Source organism: Hydra vulgaris, chromosome 05, assembly GCF_038396675.1.
Source record: "Hydra vulgaris chromosome 05, alternate assembly HydraT2T_AEP".
NCBI classification, from domain to species: domain Eukaryota; kingdom Metazoa; phylum Cnidaria; class Hydrozoa; order Anthoathecata; family Hydridae; genus Hydra; species Hydra vulgaris.
The window spans coordinates 41098925-41122150 of record NC_088924.1 but is presented as its reverse complement, the minus strand read 5'-3'; the positions used below and the strand labels follow the sequence as shown (position 1 = coordinate 41122150).

At 25.2% G+C, this 23226-nt stretch overlaps 2 protein-coding genes and 1 long non-coding RNA gene across 4 annotated transcripts; 2 read left to right on the top strand and 1 right to left on the bottom strand.

Moving 5' to 3' along the window:
* Positions 1-8129: 8129 nt before the first annotated feature.
* LOC136080384 (uncharacterized) lies at positions 8130-16683 on the top strand. Its single transcript, XM_065797000.1, has 5 exons — positions 8130-8174; positions 15050-16008; positions 16384-16431; positions 16517-16612; positions 16678-16683. Exons 2-5 carry the CDS (start codon positions 15130-15132, stop codon positions 16681-16683), a joined length of 1029 nt encoding a protein of 342 aa, XP_065653072.1. The 5' UTR covers positions 8130-8174; positions 15050-15129.
* On the bottom strand, positions 9859-11971 carry LOC136080057 (uncharacterized). Its single transcript, XR_010638418.1, has 3 exons — positions 11726-11971; positions 11634-11651; positions 9859-9982 (listed from the first exon to the last, which is right to left on the bottom strand). It is a non-coding gene; the product is annotated as an uncharacterized LOC136080057 (long non-coding RNA).
* A 7-nt stretch (positions 16684-16690) lies between the features above and the next one.
* On the top strand, positions 16691-23076 carry LOC136080870 (uncharacterized). Of its 2 annotated transcripts, XR_010638698.1 has the most exons (7): positions 16691-16758; positions 18184-18243; positions 18348-18407; positions 18693-18756; positions 22001-22096; positions 22621-22770; positions 22862-23076. XR_010638698.1 is itself a non-coding variant. In XM_065798213.1 (5 exons), exons 1-4 carry the CDS (start codon positions 18129-18131, stop codon positions 22755-22757), a joined length of 408 nt encoding a protein of 135 aa, XP_065654285.1. In that variant the 5' UTR covers positions 18068-18128; the 3' UTR covers positions 22758-22770; positions 22862-23076. The 2 variants fall into 2 exon arrangements, 1 of the variants encoding a protein (XP_065654285.1); XM_065798213.1 differs by lacking the exons at positions 16691-16758; positions 18693-18756 and having other exon boundaries at positions 18068-18243.
* The last annotated feature ends 150 nt before the right edge of the window (positions 23077-23226 follow it).

Genomic DNA, 23226 nt, shown 5'->3' with positions numbered 1-23226 from the left:
CAGGACCTATAGATATTGACTTAAAACTGTAATTTCTTTTCATTTCAGTAATCTTTGTAAGCAACTTCCCAATGGGTCCAGAAAATCCTGCCTTTGAGGTAATCAAGATCTTCTATTAAATGTTGAATACAAAGTTCATTTGTGTGAAGAGAACATATTAGCCATCCTAATTTTCTTTAATCTAGTTTCTAAACAATGGATAACACCTACATTATGACCTGTATTTGTCGCCGTGCTATCACAATCAATGAATTTTAAGCAAATAAATAGCTGATTCTGGAATAATTTTAGCCTCCACCAAATCTTTTAAAAACCCTGAAGCAATAGCAGTGTTTGAAACTTCATACCTAATTGCAGCAATAGCTGTATTTTGTATCTTCATATAATTTCTCTTTAATTTCAAATCCTTGCTTTTATCTAGTACATGAGAATTTTCTGTGTTATAAGAACACTCTAACTCACTGTTTGACCACTCTACTTCCTCATTAAAATTTTTCCAAAAACTCATCATACGTTTTTTTTCAAATAGCAAATGTTTATTGTCTTCTTTTCTTTGAACTTTTTCCGATCATGTTCTTTTTTACTGCTCCGCTTAATTGCTTTTCGCTTCCTTTCAACCTCTTTATAATCTATTGATCCTATCACAACTTGAGCTTTGCCCCCCTCTTTGTTTCTCTGTGATTGAATAAATTCTAACTCTATCAAAGGAATCCTTACTGATTTTTCACATTTACAGTTAATATGAATTTTTCGTTCACATCCCAGACAACTTGATTCATTACAGTAAAAAATTGCACATTTAAGATTAGTTATATCAAACAGCCGTGACATAAAATCCATTATGTTGTCAATTTTTTCCTTTTTGGTTAATCTTTTTCTGCAAATATCCTGAACATCACAATAACTTTTTTTGATCTTTCTGTCAATGGACTTATCTGTAAATATTACTGGAGATGAAAAATCTGAATTTGCTTTTTTCCATTAATTAACAACTTCCAATCTTGTCTCCCTAACCAAATCATCCAATGGATATATCTTCTTTTCTTTCAACTCTTTAAGCAGTATAGCTTTACGAAGAACAGCACCAAGAGTTGGTAGCTCAAATGGAGTAAAGTTTCTTCCTTTTTCTGGAGATAAAATATTATCATATTATATATAGTTTTTTTAATTTATTATTATTATTACTCTTATTATTATTGTTGATAAAATGGTTACTGTTCATAATGTTGTTGTTGACAAAATTTTTATACAAGAAAATATATTCATGCTTTAATACTCATGATAATAGTAATAAAATAAATTAATAACATTAAATGATTTAATTGTTGTAAATATAATATTATCTTTGTATTATAAATATTATTTTAGTAATATTATTAAAATATTATTAATAATATAAAGAAAATATTATATTCACAACAATTTTATTACCTATTAAATCGGACATTAATGTGCTTGCTTTTTTTCTTGTTTTTATACCACTCATTACTGATTATATATTTTTTATCACGACTATATGACAATATGACTGAATAGTAAAATGAAGTATTGAAAAATGCTTCAAAACAAATATTTAAAATAATTTATATTCCCGAAACATTCCTCAGTGTTAGATATTTTATCAAGAAGTTTCTTGGGCATTTCGTTGCTTCCGCAAAAAAATCTGTTTTTGTCTAAAGTTAAATTTTTGGTCCAACAAAAGACCAATTTTTGCAAATGAAGACTTTTTTAAATCATCTTTTTTAAAACTGAACTAAAATGCATATATATTCAGGCAAAAAACTACTTAGGGCCAAGTTTTTATAATGAAAAAATATGTTTTTTGAAAAGTACGGGATGCCTTAATGCACTTAAGTCTTTTCTTTATAAATATAAAATGTTATGTGAGAAATATGTTATTTATTATTTTTTTTACTAGTATTATTGATTAATTTACAACAAAATATTATATTTAAATATTGATCAAATTGAAAAACAAGTTTTTAAAATTTTTGGGGGCCGCTAATTATTGGGTGTCCCTGAGCCATAGCATAGTCAAGCCTATTGGGTAATCCAGCACTTATATATATATGTAGATAAAGTGGAACAGAATAATAATTTATTAATTGTTCTCAAAATTTCAAAAGTTATACATCAATATGCTCTAAATTGAGGATATATAATAAAAAAATAGAATATATAATAAATTATATAATATAGAATATATAATAAATTATTTCTAAGACTTGTCCGAGAAAAATCTTTTAATAAAATGTTTCATCCTTATATTTTCATCAAACAACAATTTCCAATAATGACGAAGCATTGCATATAGAATGTTGGAAGTCTTTGTTGTTTCTCAAACACTTTTTATTTCCGCATTAAAACAAATACTTTTACTAAAAATCTTTGTTTTTAAAGTAGTTCTTCAATGCATTTGAGGCATTATAACAATTCGCAAAAAATAATCTTAAATAAACAAAAAATAAAAATAAACTACTAAACTACTTAAAAATAAAACTAAACCAAACTAAAAATAAAACAATAAATTATTAACAAAAAATAATAAGTAAAACTTTATACGCGAAAAAACTAAAGAAAAATCATTACTATAAGACTGAATAACAGCATAACTAAAAAATAAATCGTAAATAAAAAATCCTACAAATATATGAAAGAAAACTAAAGAAATATATCAAATAAAACTAACGAATTATATGAAAAAATAATAAATCTTGATTTGCCGTTCTTTTTTCGATATATAAATAGTTTTTTGTTCTTTCTTTTCCATTCTTTTTATTTATTTCACTCATTAACTTTTTTAACGTCTATTTTCAATACTTCTTTACTTATTTTCTTTCAGATATTTCTTTTTCTTTCCTTCTTTTAAAACATTTATTTATTCTTCTTTTTAGATGATTTTATTTTTCGTTTAATTTATAAATTTTTTATTTTCCTTTTTTTTTTTCTTCTTATACTAAGTTATCTTTATCCGTTAGATAAAAGCGTCCACCATTTGCGATGTCATTGCAAAGAAAAAAACAGCTCCTTTGGTAATTTAAGAAAGTTGTTGCTTTAGTTGAAATTATTACTTCATTATTTCCAAAACATTTGAGTCAATATAGTTATTGATCTCTACCTCAAAAAACGTGTATTTTAGATTTACTTCAAATTAAATTTTATATTAAATTTGAAATGTACTTAATTAAATGAAATAGAATATTTTAAATCACTGCTTTTTAAGGTCTTCACAACTGTGATGCAGTTACGATGTAAATACTTCACTTCAAAGAGTCAGTAGATAAAATCAGCAACAAAACAAGGAACTCTTGCAAAGTAGAAATAAGTAAAAAAAAATTTATAATAGATTTAAAAATAAAATAAAGTGAAAATATCTTCAAAAGAGAGAAAACAATATATATGAGGAAAAAGAAAGAGAGAAACAAATAAAATTATAAATAAGCATATATTTTAAAAATAACTACATAGAAAATTAATAAATGGCAAATAAAAAAAACCAAAAGTTACAAAAAGTATTAACAAATGACGTATAGTTTTATAACAATTTTATAAACTAAATAAAAACGAAGATAATTATCTTAAAGACCTGATCTAAAAATGAATTATACTAATATAAACCGAGAAACTTTCATATACTTTCTAGGTGTTTCTTAGATAAATATTTGTTGTCGAAGCTCCATATAAACACTTCAGGGAGAAAGCTCTCAAGAATAAATTCATTAATGTTTAAAGTCAAACTTTTACTAAATATCATGAGCTTAAAAAGTTTATATTTTTCATTGATAAATAGTCACCTAAGTTATGGTAAAATAGTCAAGATATAGCATTATGGCAAGCACAAATTATACTTAGATTAAAAAACTATACAATAAACAATAACATGCCAGTAGAATTTTCTTTGGAGCTGGTAAAAATGTTTAATATGAACCTGCCTGCACACATGGAACGTTGAATGTATATAAAATTAACATAACTTTAAGTTGCTTATAATGGCAAAACACCAATGATGGCATACCGATCATAATTTCAAAAATATTGGTTTTGGTGAAAAAGTGATTATACCAACATGGAGATAATAACTTTAATTAGTTTTAGTTATTTGGGTGTTGTAGTTTTAATCACTTAATATATTTAAGATTGAGATTTGTTTATTAAAATCCGTGCAGAAATCATTTTATATCCAAATTTTGTGCATTTAGTAGAATATTTATTTTAATTGCATCTTTTGAACAAGGCAGATGCAGCTTGCCTTAATACTATAGACGAGTTGGGAAAAGTTTATTTACTCATAAAAACAACTTATTTGTAAGTAAAGTAAAAAAGAAACTATGCTCCAATAAAAATTTTTGATAAAAAAATACATAAAACGCAATATCTCTTATGCGCATGTCCGAAACTTTACAATGCTCCTATACAGCATGAAATGGTAAATTAGGATAATTCCGCGTAATTTCTAGCAATTCGGAGGGAATATTGTAATATTAAGAAATATCTTCGAGTTAATCATTATCCTTACCAGCCCTATCTTCCCCTATGCCATCATAGGAGCAGTGGTTGCCTATGACGACATAGTTGAGCTCTTTTTTAAATAGGAACAACATATAAAAAAACAAAACTGATGAAACTCCGAGGATTATTATTGTTCTCCATGTAACAAGGAATGTATCAAAACTTTTATTATTGGTTTTCAAGATACTGGTTAATGAAGCTTAAAAGTTAAGTATGCCATCATAGGCGCCTTTCACCTACAACTTGTTTTACAGCGTATGTAGAAAATAAAATATGGAATTTCTCCATCCATTTTATAATTCTATTTTAGCAAAATAAGTCTCAATCATATTCTTATATAACAACTTTGGCATCCCAAATTAAAACTAAATTCATATACAGTCGAACACTGCGGATCTTATATGTGGAAATCCCCCTTAGCCAGATTGTTACTAAAAAGAAAAATTCACTTAAAAAATTCAAATTTGAGCGTTTTACGGACGTTTTATCTACGGACTTTAATTTAATTTTAATTTTTTGTAAATTGTTGCACACTAGCGCAATTTTATATCTTTTTTCTTTCATTTGTTTTTACTTTTACTTGTTCTAAATTTATTTTTCAAAAAAGATCTTGCCGTCCATGAATGATGTCACACAATTTTTCAGACTTTTGACCCCCTCCCTCCCCCTCGTCACAAGATGTCACAAAAATTTAGACCCCTCTAGAATATTATGTCACAAGTTGCTGACCTCCTCCCCCCCCCCTCTTTTTTTATAAGCAAATTTAAAAAAATATAACGTTAAACGTTTCTCAAACTGAAAAACTAGCAAAAGTTATTTTCCCAAGGTAAATAAAAAGGTTCCTTTATTGATTAAACTGGGAACATTTTGTTAGGGGTGAACTGCGGTCGTATTTTGTATAAAGTTGACGTTAATATTTGGCGAAATCGAGATAGATTACATTGATAGATTAGTGGGATGCTATGGAGGACGAAATAATTTCACAAGTTTCAATTAAATTGGTTACGCATGATTTATGACGAAAGAAAGCTATGTTGGTTTGTAGAGAGCAGGTTACTATCGTTGATGTGCTTTAAGATTACTTTTTTTAAATGTTTTTCAAAAGTTTTGCATGCAACAGAGCTTTTTTTTATAGATTGGACTAATGTTTGCTAATTTCCAGAGAGATGGTACTATTCCAGAATTATATGATTCATAGAAGATTTTTATAAATGGAATTGCAAAGCTTTTAGCACACATCTTAAGTATTAAAGGATGCAAACTGTCAGATCCGAAAGATTTATAAGGATTTAGATTGGTAAGTTCTGGTACAGAGAAACCTAAAGATTTAGATCGATAATGTTTGGTACAGAGAAACCTAAGTTTTCATTATAAATGCATTCAGGTTTAATATCACTTTGGTTTAACACTGGAAAATTTTCGGAGCATTCACGAGTAAACATAGATTGGAATTAAGAGTTTAGATGATCAGCTATATCGGGAAGAGCTTCAACAATTTTACCTGTAGTATTTTTGAGAGAACGAGTTCTTTAATTTTTAGTTGTTTATTAATGTATTTGTAGAGAAGTTTTGGGTTACCCTGCGATTTTGATATTTTATCTTTTTCATAAGCTCATTTTGCTTTGAATATCTCAGCTTTTATGAAACGATTAAGCCGATTATACTTTGTTTTAAGTTTGTTATTCTTCCATTTAGATTAAAGTTGATATGCCAAGCAGTTTTTTTGTTCGGATTAGGCTTTAAATATGTGAAGTAACCCAAAAATCATACTTTTTTTGTTTTGATAACCTTTAGGATAAAATCTTCACAAACAGTACGAGAGTTTGAAATTAGTAAACTGAACATTTGATCTGCATTTTCATTTAGAAATAAAATATCCAAATTGATTGATGTAATAAAGTTTGATATTGATTTGTAATCTCCTTTTTTTATAATTAAACAATCTTTTTTTTTCTTTACTTACTTGTATGCTTTTATTTATGTGTTTTTGGAGCCTGGAAACGAAAATATCTATAATAGTCGAACCTTCACCCAAAATGGGTGAAGGTTTTTGTTAAAAGTTCATGTTATTAAAAACACGTTTTCTATTTTATGCTCTTTTAATTAATTTTATCGGGTTTAAAACTTTCTATAATAAAATTTTAGCGCTTTAAAGTTACGATATTACAACATCTTTATTTTGAGGTGGTGGGAACTTTACATTACGTTATTAACTTTTGCCAATCAAAAGATTATTTGATAAAATTTAAAATCTGTTGAAGGATCGAAGATATATATATATATATATATATATATATATATATATATATATATATATATATATATATATATATATATATATATATATATATATATATATATATATATATTTATAAACTTACTCTTTGCCCTCGCATTTGGGGTAAAGGGTTGATTTTTAGGTGGGCATTATTATTACCATTTCCATAGTAAACATCATTTTTTGAAATAAATGCTTAAGTTCGGAGTTCGCGCAGCGCTATCTAAAATATCGAAAAATTCTCATGCAAGAATTCAAATAAGAAAGTAAAATAAAATGGCTTAGTGGAAGCCGGATCTATAAATTTATTTTAGCAAACATATATAATCTTCAATATATCGCAGTATAAACGTCATAAAAGTATAAAAGCATAAATGTAGCACTAGATAAATATAGTCATTTAAAAGTAAAAATTATAAAATGAAATATTAAACATCTTTTTGTATATATTTTAATATATGTATTACATCGGAAACTTTGGAATGGTTACATTATTTGATAAAAAAAAAATTTAACAAATTTTTCATATACATATAATATTCGTTGTATCACAACGTACGATATATGTAGGTTTAACGTAAATCTACATTTAGGATACGTTGTGTAAAACTAAAAGCTCCCCCTAATAAATTCTACGTAATAAAAATAACAGTGAACTATGCATGAGTTGATCTTTTTAAACTAAAAAGCCAAAATTAAGTTTTAATAAAAATTTTCATAATAAACTTTAATTTTTTTATTATTAAAATCATCCACGATTCCGATTCATAATAGTAAAATAAAGATACTTTAATATAAAGATTCTTAATAGTAATACAAAGATTCTATGATAATATGAAGATTCTAAAGGTAATATAAAGATTCTTTACAGTAAGATAAAGGCACATGCATGAAATGAAATTGTGTACATCAATTTTAAAAAGAGTCAGGAATCGTATAAGGTCATTTAAAAAGTAAAACTAAAGGTTGTTTTATAAACCTAAAAAACTAGGTTTTTATAATATGTCGCTTTTTTTGCTGTTTTATCCAACTCCCGATTTCAGTGGATAAATGTAACATCACTTTGTTTTCAAAACTTTATCTATACAAATTTATCGAATTAAAATGTTGCTTGATAACATGAGATAGTTTAAGAGCTCAAATATCAATTTTAACATTTGATTTCTTGTAGGTATTTTGCATATCAAAATCTTAATATAAAAACTAGCCAATCAAATCTAAACCGTTATTTTGAGCACTTAAATCAAGAAATTAATTTAGGCGCTTAAATCAATTTTCCAAATTCGATTTTGAAATCGAATTGTAACAATTCCCCAAATAAACAATTTCGCAGTTAAACTAATAAAGGAAAAAAAAAATCGAGAAAGAAAGAAAAAGAAAGAAATAAGTAATATATTTTCATTCAATTTTCTATCCATACAAACAGATTCAAAAATCTTAAAGTTTTCTTAAGTATATTGATTCTTAAGTTTTCTATTTTAATAAAAAATATTTATAATTTATGTATTTCTTAAGTAAGATATATAAATGTTTTATTCGGGATTAACAAAATACGATTATCTAAGATTTTCTTTAAAGTATAATCTACGATTTTTTAAATAACGTTTTTAAGTCTATTTTATAATGCCTATTGTATATTTTAGTAAGTAAGGTTTCTTACAAAAATAAATTATTTAAACAATTTAATCTCGACATTTAAGTTTGCTTAATTATAACTTTTAACAATTCTCAGGGTGGCCAGAAAAATTTCACGCTCATTTTCTCTGACTATAATAAAAATTGCCAGACTTTCCAATGGAAAAATTTATTACGCGAAGCAATAACTTTACCCTTGACCCAAAAAAGATTAACTAGTTTTAAAAATAATGATTTAAGAATGGGCCTTTTTATCAAAATAAGATAGCAAAATATTTTTTTACCATCTTATTTTGACTTTATTCCTCAATTTAAAAATTTCTTGACTTTCCCAGATTGATGGCCACTGTTTCGTGATAGGCTTAGCTCAAAATAAAAATAGATACGAAAAATTTTATTTAAAAAAATATTTATTCCAGGATATGGGAAAATATTTGAAAACTCATAAATTACTTAAAAGAAAAAAATTGTTTACGTTAATTAAAAAGTTGTTAGTCACGATTCTTCTAGAACTGATGAATTCGGCCCACCTGTAACTCTAATTAGTTCATTTTTTTACGAAAAATGTTTTATTAGTCTACTTACGATTAAAAATTGTAATTTTTTGCCATTGCACAAAATTTGTTAATACACCTTAGTCATATATTACTTAGTTTGGTGCCACTCCTTTACTAAACAACGTATATTACTTATTTTGGTGCCATTCCTTTACTAAAACAACGACATTTGTGCTTACGTCATCCCACGAAAAGTATAAAAAAGTATATCGGGGTGTCTTTTAATATTAGGTATACAATTTTTTTAGATATTTATTGGTCACTTGAGACTTCACTAAAAAAAGCTGTTTATAAAATGTGACCAATTGCTTCACTTATATTATTAGCGTAGTTCATTCAACCCCACAACTCTCCGTTTCCGTTTATAAGTCAGTTTATAATTTTTTTCTTAAATCGCAAATTTAAATTCGACAAAATTTACTTTTCACAAAATAAAAAAAACCATATTACGTATTCAAAAGTTAAAAACTTTATAATAATTTTTTTAAATTAAAAATAAGATTTTATATCGCAATCAAAAAATATTTGCGAAAAGATTAATCAATGAATAATTAGTAGCGAAAGAATAAATATTGCCACAACTATTTTATTTTACCCGCTACTTCATATTACCTTTGTTTACTCTATTCAATTTAACAAAAAAGGATTTCATCATACGAAAAAAAAAAAAAAAAAAAAAACGTCAAGTATTTTTCTTGCTACTTCAACTAAAAAAAAGAAACATTTTAAAACTGAACAAAATATTAAAATAAATATATATATATATATATATATATATATATATATATATATATATATATATACATATATATATATATATATATATATATATATATATATATATATATATATATATATATATATATATATATATTATTAGGAAAAAAAAATTAAAGTTGTATCGGTCATGATGATGATATTAATAGCAATATGATATTAAATGTGTCATAATGAAGATGTAACACTTTGTAGAGATCTTGTTACGTGGTAACTTTAGCATATTCTAAAAGAAAAAATATAAAAATATCAATTTTCTAATAAAAGTCTAATTATAGTTTCGTTTTCACCCTTCTAATAAAATTTAAAAAGTAAACAAGACTTATTATAGCAGAATTTATGAACAGATTTAAACGGCGCATAATGGGCAGAATAGCTTTAAAAAACTGGGGAATTTATTTTTTGAAGATTTAAATTTTCAAGTTACATAATTATTTTAAGGGCATTGTTAGACATTAGAAAAACAATTTCATAAAGTTTTAAACATTTATTTACAAATAAAATATATGACAAAATTTTTTGAGTTATTTAAAGTTATTATTTTTTTAAACCGTAAGCGAAAAAAGTAAAAAAACAAACAACGAATGATAATATGATTGAATAAATGATACCAAATGACGAGAGGTTAATGCAAATGAAGAATGAATAAATGATACGAAAAATAATTTTACTAAATTATTTATAAAATAACTTTACTAAAAACCTTGAATAAATTGCGATAATTTAAACTTGTTAACGTAAATAAATATATTCGAAATACTTGGATTAATATTAATCGATTATACTTAAGTGGAAAAGACCGATATTTTCTAAATAAAAGTATTGTTTTTTGTTTTAAAGCAAAAAATATATAAAGAAAATTATATGACTTTAGAAGTTACAAAAGGTTTAATAAACGCTGATAAGACATTGTCTAAATAAGTTTACAATGTGTTTAAAAGTGTATATTTGTAATAACATTACAAAATAAGTTATACATTTATTACGACAAAGTATTTTGATTGTAACTGTATTTTTTAATAACACTATATAATTTTGATATCAAAATATTGTCAGGAAAGCGGTATATGAAATACTATATATATTAAATATAATATTTTCAAATATAGTAGAAAAATTCAGCAAACAAAAATTTTTATAAACCTACTTTTCCCAAGGGAAACACGTTAAGGAAAAACAATATAAAAAAAGTTTAAATTTCATGTGTTCATGACGTTTCTTTACCAGGTTTCTACTGATTTTAAATTCAACGTTTCTACGCCTTTTAAATTAATGCAATACCTCGAGCTTATTAAATAAAAATATAGAATTAAACAAAAACCCACACACCTTAGATTTTTTTTTTAAATTTGATGTTCTTAGGTGTAAGTGTTTTTTTAATGATATTCTTTATTAAATTTATACTCAAGGTATCGCATTTATCTATAAAACACTTAAAGCCGATAAAAAATTATCAAACCTTGATAAAAGTAAAATAAACATTGCTCGCATAATATAATATTTAAATTTTGAATATATCGAGCATACCGTCATGCTTATCTCCTTAAACGGGAGGTTAGTTGTAAATAAAAAAAAACTTTGCAAAACTTCAACGAAAGTTATATTATTTTATTACGTATTATATTATTTTACATATCATTAATGTATTATAACGTATTAAAACGTATTATGTTATTTTACATATTATTAATGATTGACGATACTATAGTAGACTATTTAATCTTTAATTTATTATACTTAAAAGTATTTAAAGTTATTTTAAGCTAACCTATTTGATGAACCAGCGATATATAAATAACAAATAGATAATAGTGAGTTATATAAATAAAAAAATATACGCAAACTGCAATTTAAGGAAAAAATGGAAAAAAACTTACTTCTCAGCAATTCTGCGACTAAAAAGACAACATACTTTAAAAAACTAACTAACTACATTACATAATATAATAACATAAAAATTAAAACATACCTTCATCATCAACAATATTACTCGTTTTTTAAATCGATAACAATAACAGAACTTTCAAACAAAGTCTATAATAAAGCTATAGCTTAATAGTGTATTTGTGTGAGAAAATTTAAGCTTTTCTGTTACCACAAAAAAAAAAAGAAGCTAAAATAAACAAAATATAAACGATTCAAAGATTTAAGAGGATATATTGCACATTTGAAGTAGATGTAAAAAGAGATAAACGGCATACAAAAAAGAATGCCTAAAGAGAACGCGCTTTTTTATTAGTTTCGAAAAAAGTCTATTTTGCAAAATTACAGAACAGAACAACTAAGCGCTTTTTTTTCAGTTTTTTATCAGGGACTTTACTCATAATAAACTTTTTTATAAGTAAAGGTTTTTTTTTAATAAGATACCCAGCAAATAGACTACTACAAGAAGTTTTATAATTTAAAGTTGGTTGTTTTCCTAAATTTTTTTTAGGTTTATCAAAAGAAATAGTAAATAGAATACGTTGGAGAATGGAATTCTATTCGATTGTGCCTGCAAATTAAACATCCATTCAAACTGCTCTTTTCCATTGCAAATAAGTTAAACTTTATATTAAGTTGATGCGATACGTAAGTAAAAAATATGAAAGTAAAAATCCTAGAGTCAGGCCACGGCTATTTTAGGGGTTTATTTAAAATTTTAGAGGACCCTTTACAAAATTTAATTACTTTTTTTTAAAAGTAATACGAAAAATTATAAAAGGTTTTTTAAAAACTTGGGGCCTGAACGAGTTTTTAATGGAAGAAAGAGGAGGAACCTTCTCTATGAGAGAAGGTGTACTAATAGTGTCTTACAATTTTTTGGGGTCTAGTACTAGCTTCTTATAAAAAAACAATTTGTGTAATTTGGAATTGTAGGGGAAAGCGGGGCAAGATGGCGAACGTTTTGAAAGCTCTAAGTTATTGCAAAACTATCAGTCATGAAGCAGTAATGCTTTGTCAGTATGTTCATTTTATTATAATGATTCATTGCCTGCATGAATTTTTAGTTTAAAAGTAGAAAAACTTGAAATGAAAATTAAAATAAAAAGTTCATAAATATATCATCTGGTTACGTGACCGGGGCAAGATGACTTATTATGCAATTTCTGACTCCAACTTTGTAAAAATTTAAAAATTACCAACTAATCTAACTAAAGAAACATAAAATAAACACGCGTCGAAAAAAAATATTCTTAAAAAAGTTACACTCAAAGGACACCATTTGTTATGAATAACCAAAAAGCAAAGTATTTTTTTTTTGAAGCGAAAAAAGTTAACTTATGCGTATAAAATTGTAATATTAGTATTTATAAAAACCATTTGACGTTTTAAAATACAAAGTCTAATTATAGTTTCGTTTTCACCCATTTTTAAGTTTTTTTGTTGAGTTGTTATATGAAAAGCCATCTTACCCCATTCGTCATCTTGCCCCGTTTTTCCATACTTTTGGAAAAGTTTAAAATATAAGTTTAAAGTACTTCAAACAACTGATAACCATTAAAAATATGTACAACGTAACGTTTATTAAAAGCACACCTTTTAACAATACATATATTAATTGGTTAATATTCTTAAAATAAAGGTTTTTTCAACGTTATTAATTTAGCGTATCCTTATGTCCCCGAGAAATCCGTAAAATCTTTGCATAAAAACCCATTTAAATAATACATTTAAATATCGCAATTATATTTAAAAAATGTACAAAAATAGTGAAACAATTTATTTTGCTAATTAGCAAAAAACAAAATATGAATATTAATGTTAAAGTCGTGTTTTACACGTGGTGTGTTTACTGGGATACAGAGGCGTAGTCAGGGTTTGATAAAGAGATGAACAAGTTTTTTTATAAGAAATCTAAATAAAGTCGAGCTATACCAGAGGTTTATGGAAGAGAAGAGAGCTCTTCTAGAAACTTAAGTCATAGAGAATGCAAATAAAACCATATTTATGCCGCCTATTTTTGATATTAGTGTAATTACAGTAATATTATAGTTTGTTGCCAAATACCATACTATGAAGCTTTAATGCGAGATACGGTCTTTTAAGAAAAACAACTAACAACTAAAATAAAACACGAACTATCTCCAACAATATTTAATCAATATTTTAGTAAAATAAGCCATAAATACCCCACCAGATTTTCCGGAAACAATTTTGTAACTCCAAAATTTAATCTAAAGTTATGTTCTTATTCTATTCAGTATCGGGGACCTTTTTTATGGAAAAGTTTTAAACAGATTGTTTTCAAAGATTTTATTATTGATTTGTATTCAAAGCTAATTTAAAATATCATTTAGTAAATATGGATTGTAAAATTCTAAATAATTTAGTTTGCCTAAATATATCAAGTTTCTTTATATTTAACTACTATATTTACAATTGAGGTCACAAATTCAAATTACGCAAACTAAAGTGATGCCCGTAAATATTCTTTCTCACTCGGGGTTGTTAATATTTGGAATAATTTGCCGTCCGACGTCGTCAAGAATGTATCAAAAGCTTTAAAATTAACCCTATCAACTTCGAAAAATACTGTTCCGGTAAAAAGCATATCTAATTTATACAATATATGAATCGATGTATGCAAAAACGTTTCAAGTCATAAAAACTATTTTTAAGTCAGACAACTTTAACTATGTATAACACATATATATATCACAAATTTTGATATATATTTTAACAAATCTAATATTTAAAGATGTCAAAAAGCACCCAGATTTTTTTATTTGAATTTATTAAAGTAATAATTGTGGATTTAATAAGTTTTTTCTCGTTCTCCAAAAAAATAGTTTTCATGACCTTAGAACGTTTTTGTATACATCGATTCATATATGACTGTGGTATTATATATTATATAAAATAGATATACTTTTTCTAATAATCTAACTTATGTATTATATGATTGTAGGGCACGTCGGAGTCCTTCATATTTTATGGACATGCGTGTTGTTTAGACCGTGTATCACTTTTCTATTAAATTTTAATCTAATCTAATACATATTCAATGTTCATGTTTTTTTAAAGTTTGTTTTAGGTGCCCAAAGAAGTACTTTACGGTCTTATCACAGAACACCGCGGATAAGCGCAATAAGAAGTTCCTTACTTCTCCTTATTTTAATTATTGGTAACCCTGACTAATGAAATATAATATAACTACATAAAGGAGTTACACTGATTTACAGTAAAGCGTTTACACTTTTATATGCTATCAAAATATACGCAAAATAACATTAATGGAAAACTTTACAAATAAATTTTAAAAGACTTTTTTAAATAAATGACTACAATAAAAATGATTTTTTTTCTTTAGATATCTGGATCGTGCAACAGCTGTCTGATCTGCAGCCTAAAATTATTCATATCTCTAATTATAAATAATTTGTTAAAAAGATGAGTCTTTTTTCTTTTAAAATTACTGATTTGGAAAGATTAGTTCAACATCTGGAGGTCTCTGAATTGCCATTAAATTTCTCAAAATTAATCGGTGAAGGGAGTGCTGCCAAAGTATATAAATCATTTAATAAAGGAGAGAAATTAGCAGTAAAATTATTCAAGATACAGTTTGCTAAAAAACGAATTTTAACAGTATGCAATGAACTTAGGCAACTTAAACATACAAATATAGTAAATTTCATTGGTTATAGTCTTAGACCGTCAGCTCTATGTTTCGAATTATGTTGTGTGAAAGTCCACGACACTCTTGTCTATTCTTTAAAGGAGCTTGTTAATATTTTTAACGACAATGATTATTTTAATTTAAAGGAACGAACTTCTTATTTAATTCAAGCGTGCAACGGTATAATGTATCTCCATGAAAAAAACATCATTCATCGAGACATTAAGCCAAGTAATATGTTGGTAAGTGGCTCTATCGAAAATTTAACAATAAAAATATCAGACTTTGGTGATATGACCACAATAAAAAATACAATTACATCTACTTTTAACAACTATTTAAAAGGATTAACAGTTTGCTATGAGGCACCAGAACTTTTAGACCTAAATCCAAAACTTTCAATGTATACTGATATTTATGCATTATCGATTTCAAGTTTTGAAATTCTTTCAAATTTATGTTCACCATGGGAAAACCATCTTCCTATTATCAACGACGTTTTTCTTCTCCAGGCACTCAAAAACAACGAAAGACCTGATGCTGACTTACTCAGTGTTCTGTATAAAGACAATGACAAAGAAATAAAAATAATAACAAAAGCAATACAGTTGGGCTGGAAATCATTTCCAGAAGAAAGAATATCCTTGAAAAATGTAAATGTTTTTCATTTGTAAAATGTATTTTTAATTTGTTACTGTTAAATATTTTACCTATTAAGAGTGCCATATGCTTTCTAAAAACATCATTTCCTACCAGAGTTGTACAAATATCTAAAAAAATAAGACAGCTGTAAATAAGAAATTATAAAATTGATATTTTATAAAAAGTAAAAATAAAGAAAATAAATGTGTGACTCTTAGGAAGTAATTAGGGTTATGGTATTTTGATTTCACAAATACTTGATTACTTGATATCTGTGAACCCAAAAAAGTTTTGATTTAAAAATTGGAAATCTAAATTTCCTAGCAATAATATATTTATATAACAAATATGCATCTGCAATACAAAAATATATTTTAATATTATAGCTATTAAAAGAGTTTCATTCAACAAATGAAAGAAAAAAATTAGTTAGTGTAGGTATCTTTTGCTAAATTCTTTAAGTAATAATAATAAACAAAATAACTTGAAAAATTTATATATTGAATTAAAAATTTTCAGTTTGATCCTAATAAAGATCTTGAAGATGACAAATCTTATGTAAAAAAAAACGAAGATTTTTTAGAGAAAAACAAAGAAATTATAATATTGAAAAAGGTAAAGCTTCTTTATTTTTTTGATTCTAAAGTAATTAAAGTCATTAAATGATTTTTTTTTTGCAGATTTGAATTTAATTTTTATATTTATTTAAGGTAAACATAAGGTTGTTAACAGAACTGTGCTTCAAGCTCCAACTTCTGATGGTTTTAATTTTTTTTTATTACATTTTTAAATTTCATTATTATAGTTTTATTAAATCAAAAAAAAATTGTTTATGATTTAAATGAACAATAACAACAAAATGAAACTGGAATGTATATTTAAATTCAAGGTTATTTCATATGAAATCACTTTGCTTTTAAAAGATTTTATGGGCATCATCTCGGATCTTGCAGATTTTATGTAAAAAACAGAACCCAAAAAATCCAACTTGATTGAACAACCCATTCAAAAATTAGAATTAAATCTCAAAATCATGAAGAGGAAATCTTCCCAAAATTCAGTTACAAAAATTAGCTCAAAATAGCTTCTTGTTACTTATTTAATATCAGAAAATATAAATAAGCTTTAAACAATTGTGACACATTTCTGTATCCAAAAATTAAAATAAGAAACTTAACAAACCAAACCTATAATTGTATTTTAAACGGACATTAACTTGACCAAATCCTGGTCCAACCCATACCAACAGCCGATGTGTCTACTATTCTTTATGTGCTCTCTAATTTAGTCATGATTTTTATATTTAAAATTTTTTTGTTTAAAAAACAATTGTTTCGTTTTTAGAGATTCTAGATAAGTCTCCTTATTGCCGTGTGCCTCTTTTTGAGATTATTAGATAAAGTAGATTTAATAAATTAGGATAAATTTGATTATAAAATAAAATATATAAACAACCTTTTGTAGAATGTAAGAAGACATTTTTTTAGATTTACTCTCAAAAGCCTACAAGCCACAAAAAGCTTACATCAAAAACTAAAAATGGAGATTGGGTCTATAAAAGAGCATATATTATACAGACTTTGATACAATACTAAAATGGAAACTGAGAAAAAAACCTTAATGAGAAAAATGCCACAAACTAAAACTCTTAGGAATTAAATGCGTTTGAATTAATTATTATTTATAATAATTATTAATAACTATTTATAATATTTATTAATAATTATTGAATTAATTAAGTCAATTGCGTCTGTATATATTATAATATATTATAACGACTAAAATACTGTGCTAAAATGGAGAAGACGAGCTTTGACTAAAACAATGGAGTTTTAATATACATTTATTATTTATTTGCTATAAAACATTGCTAACATTCTCTTCAATATGAACCCAACATTTTTTACAACATGGGTTGGCAATATCTACGAAATTGCTTGTAAGCAGTCAAAAAAAAAAAAATTAAATAATGGATTATTTAGGTGAAAAACTATATATTAAATACAATTTCAAAGTTTAATATTGATTCGATATGAATAGATTGATCAATCAAGCTAAGATTTTCAGGGTTGAGTTTTTTTTTAAATTTAATTGTTAACCCATAACACCTTGATCCATTAAATGATATAAAATGATCAATGATAGAGAATGGTTGAATTATATTTTTGTGAAATTTTATTTCAAAGGTAAACAAAAGGTTGCTAACAGCAATGTGCTTCAAACATCAACAGCAAATAATAATGATGGTTAATATTAAAAATTATTTTTATTATAATAGTTTACTGTTTTATTTGAGTATTTTACAACTATAAATAGTTTAATGAAATAAAAAACCTAAATTTAAAAATAGACTTGAAGGAAAACACAAACGACTCAATTGAGAATGGAAAAAATACTGATACTTTAAGCAGTAAGTATAATAAAAATTAAGTTCTTTCCAGATTTGTATAATATGATTAAAAAGCCTAAGAATCCTGCTCACTCTATTTTCTCTAATCCTTCTCACTCTATTTAATAAAAGTATTATTTTGCAATCTCAGGGTGGAAAACAAACAAAAGAGTCAATTTAGACGAGGAAAATGAATCGGGTAAATTAATAAATAAATAGTAACAATAGCAGTAACATTCTTGTGACTATAGAATCCCCTTAAAAAAATTTTTTAACTTAATTGTATATCTTTTTTTTAAATAACAGGTTTAGATGAAAAAAAGAAAAAAAACAGATTTCCAACCCAATAAAGAAGCTGAAAGCAACACTGGTATCTATAATATAACCTAAATATACTATTAAATTTATATTTTAACTTATATATTAATTAAAGTTAGATAATATTAAAAAAAGTATTTATGTTTTTTAAAACTGCCCTAAATAATAAGATTTAAATAAATTATTTAGTATATTTATATTATATTATTAAAAAATATTGTATTATAAATATTAAAAAAAAAATCATGGCATGGTTAAACATGGATTTTAATTTTATCAAAATTTTTCTATAGTTAAATAAAAAGAATATTTTGAAAAAATAAGTTAAAAACACTCTAATAATTTTTAAAATATAGATTGCAAGTAAAATTGTATATAAAAAACACACTTTTGAACATGTATATTTTAAAATGCACCAAAAACAGACACTCGGCTGGAATAAACTAACAGGAACAAACTGAAAAAAAGTTTTTTACAGCAAGTGACCTCCACCCGCATAGAGGGAGGGGTATAAAAACAGATAGAGGGAGGGTTTATTTACCAAAACTAATGTTAATACAGGCTTGGTCAGGAAAGGTGCGCAATCGCACTCTGTTCCTGACCACGATCGCACTCTGTTCCTGTCTTGTTATATTTATCAACTACTAAAGTCCAGTAAAACTGTTGGTAATGAGAGTTTTATATACTTTGCAGCAAACTTTTTCAATAAAAGAAAAAGACTTTTTCAGCAATAACTAATATCACTAATTTATAAATATTATCACGGCATAGTCAAGCATTTGAAAAAGGGTCGGTTTTTTGTCCAACGACAAAAAGTTCTTTGAATTTAAAAAAATTTAATGTACTGTAGTAAATATATTTTGATTTTACTGACACGGCATAGTTGCCCAAGTGTATATTGACTTTAAAAAAGATTAAATAATAATAATAAAAAAGTATAATAAATTTATTTTAATTTATATACTCGTGTTTTATTTCAACAATATTCTAATTAAACAAATGCTAGTTGAGTTATGTAATAGATAAAAAAAGTTGCTTTTTTTAACAATTTCATGCTTAGCGTAGCTCGCAAAATTTTTTATTAACATATTCAAAAAAATTCTTAATAGTAAAATGAAAAAAGAAACAATTAAATCATTCAGTTACTTTGGTAATATCAAAACATTATTTTCTTTTAGCAGTATCTTTAAAATGTTAAAAAAATACTATAAAAAACTAATATATTTTAGTTTTTTATAGGATTTTTTTTTATCAACTTAGTATATACTAATAAAATAAAAATGTATAAAAACTTAACAAAACTAATAGTTTGTTTGATAATATATTTTATAACCATTTACACTAAAAATCACAACAAAAACAAAACTCATTTATAATGAAACGAATGAAACGAAATGTATTTTGTTTTGTCTGTATTTAAAGATAATTTATTTACTTTAAACCATGTTTAGATTCTCAAAGTCATTGTTCACAGATTTAAAATGATTTTCAATTGATGCTCATAAATAAAACAAATTTGTGTCATCAGCAAACATTATTGCATCAAAATTTTTTAGTGATTATTGAAGATCATTAATATAAATTAAAAATAAAAGAGGACCAAGAATGGAACCTTGGGGAACTCCGCATTTTACTTTTAGTAAATTTGAATATATATTATCGTTAGAAATAACACATTGATGTCTGTTGCACAGATAACTTTTAAACCAATCCAGGGTAATATTTTTTATTCCATATTTTTCCTTTTTTTTTTAGTAAGATATCACCATTAATGATGTCAAACTCTTTTGACTTTTTTTAAGAAAGTTTCTACAGAATATTCTAGAACCTTATTTCGTTGATTTGACTGGTTTTTAATGTTTGAGAATATTCTTTATACTTTCCCTTTGCACCAAAATGTTTTGAGAACATTCAAGTTTATGAATGTAGTTTATCTATGTACGAAAAGTTTTTAAATACAGGCTAAAAGAATTACCTTTAAGTTTAATCATTTTTAATGTTTTTACATTAGCGAATGCTTTTAAAATATAAAATCATTTTTACATAAGCAAATGCTTTTAAAGCATTTGATAATATAAAAACATTATATAAGAAAAGATTTAAGTTATGAAGTTAATAGCGGGAACTTATTTAGAACTCATCATTTTCTGGACAAACATGGAAACATACATAAACTTGAATGTTCTCAAAAAATCTAAAAAACTGTGGCCAAGTGGTACCAACTGAATATTATATGCATGGCCAGGAATAGAGTGCAATTGCACGCCTTAACTAAAAAGCCTGATTAAATACGCTTACTTTTACATAATATTTAATATCAGGTCTTATCATAAAGTGGGAAATAAAAATCATAAAAAGTCTTAGTTCAATTTCAAATAAAATGTCATATTTTTTTAACAGTTTAAACTAAAAAAAATGAAAAAATAAGATTGCGGTCTAAATTAACTTTTAATGTTTTAAAGATCTTTAAAAGAAAACTGAAAGATCAGCGATGTTATTTTCAAGACCTAGTATGAACGTAAAACAATTAAAATTAATTTCTTTACCTAGTCAAAGAAAGTCTGACGCAGTGAAATATAGAGTAAAATGAAATAGTTAAGAATTTTAATATATTCTTTTTTACAAGAAAAATATTTGTAGAAGTTGTAGAGAATATCAGTTCTACCCTGACATTGGGGGAGATTGAAATATGCAGATCTATGTGTAATTAAAACACAATAACAATTAAAAAAACAATCAATACAAACAATTAAAAAAGCAACCAAATAAAAACACTTTTTCCTTCTTGTGATGATAGATTTAATATTAGAATAAATTGAACAAAGATTGATTTAAAATGTATACAAAAAATCTATAGAGATTGATTGGTCACTTGAGACTTAAATAATAAAAGCAGCTTTTAAAAGTGAGCAATTTCTTCACTTATTATTGGCGTATTTCATTCAAACCCATATTCCTTTTTAACTCATAACTTTTTTTCTTAAATAGCAAATTTAATTTTAAAAAAAGATTCTTGTTTGCATAAAAAGTTGTATAACTTTATAACTTAAAAAATTCACTTTTTAAAAAAATTATAAAAATCTTATTATGCATTTGAAAACTTAAAAATTTATAACAATTTTTTTTTATTTAAAAATAAAATTTGACATCATCTTACTCAAAAAAATATTCTCTACAACATGATTAATTCACTAAGAGCGAAAGAATAAACATTGTCATAACTATTTTATATTTATTATATATCTATATATTTTTGGACTTGGTAGTCTCTTTAACAGAACATATTTATATTTTAGGTCGTTCATACTTTCAATGGAACACATATCAAATAAATCACTTTGACTGTGCATTTGGCTCATTTATTAATGGTGTAAACCAGAACTGTTTTCCAGGTCAATTTAAAATGCAATGTTTATATTTTAAGTTAATTGTAATATGTCTCCTAAATATGTCAACTTTTCTCAAGGTCTATAAGTGTTTATAAAGTAAAAACAAGTAGTGCAAGTTTACAAGAAAACAACAGTATTCAAGAATTAAAAAAAAATCAGTTAAATACTGGTATAGAACAATTGAAAAAATCAGCTGTAAAATATATTTTGGGTACATTATCAGCACATTTATCAGTGTTATACCGGTTCTTAACTGATTTTTTAAAACAAGTTCTCAAATCCATTTATAATAGACTTGCAAGACTTGTTTTCACATTATGAACACTTATAGAACTTAAGGAAAGGTTCAATATCCGGTGCACCTTCAACTAGAACCCTGCAAAATTTTATGAGCTTAAAAAAGTTAGAGGGTTTTCTATGAAGTTATTATCGTTTCCACAAAAAAATATCTAATCCTATCAAGGAAGCACTTTCCCAATGATCACAACAATTTATTTTAACATAATTATAAAAATTTTATTTTAAAGAATTGAAGTATATGAAAGAATTCAGCAAGCGCTACAATGTTGATCTGCACAAAATTAGAACAAGAATAAACAATGAGCGTCGAAAAACTTTAAATCTACAAAAAAAAAGAATGAAACAAATGCATATTTCAGAGTGACGAGCATATAATAGTAAGTTCTATTAACAAAAAAATTTTAAAAGAAAAATGTTTTTTACAAGTTTTGAAGAATTAAAGGGTTTCTTTACTATTTTTTTTTTCAGTCTGATTCATCAAAGAATTTATCCTAATTTAGTCTGATTCATCAAAGAACCTATTTAGTCCGATTCATCAAAGAATTTATAAGAATTTATATTTTAGGAGAATGTATACAAACTTTATTGAATAAAAAGTCACTATTAGAGCATAATAGTAAAACATATAGTATATATAGTATAATAAGTAAAACATTATTTAATTAAGTAGTTTGTATAATAATTTTTGGGACTGATTAATTAAATAATGTTAATTAATATTAAGCAAAAAGTTTAATAAAACATATATTACTTGTTTCAAGAACATTTAATATATCAAGGTTTTTTTATATGTTAAATTTACGTTGATATCTACGATTTATATTTTTAAAAAT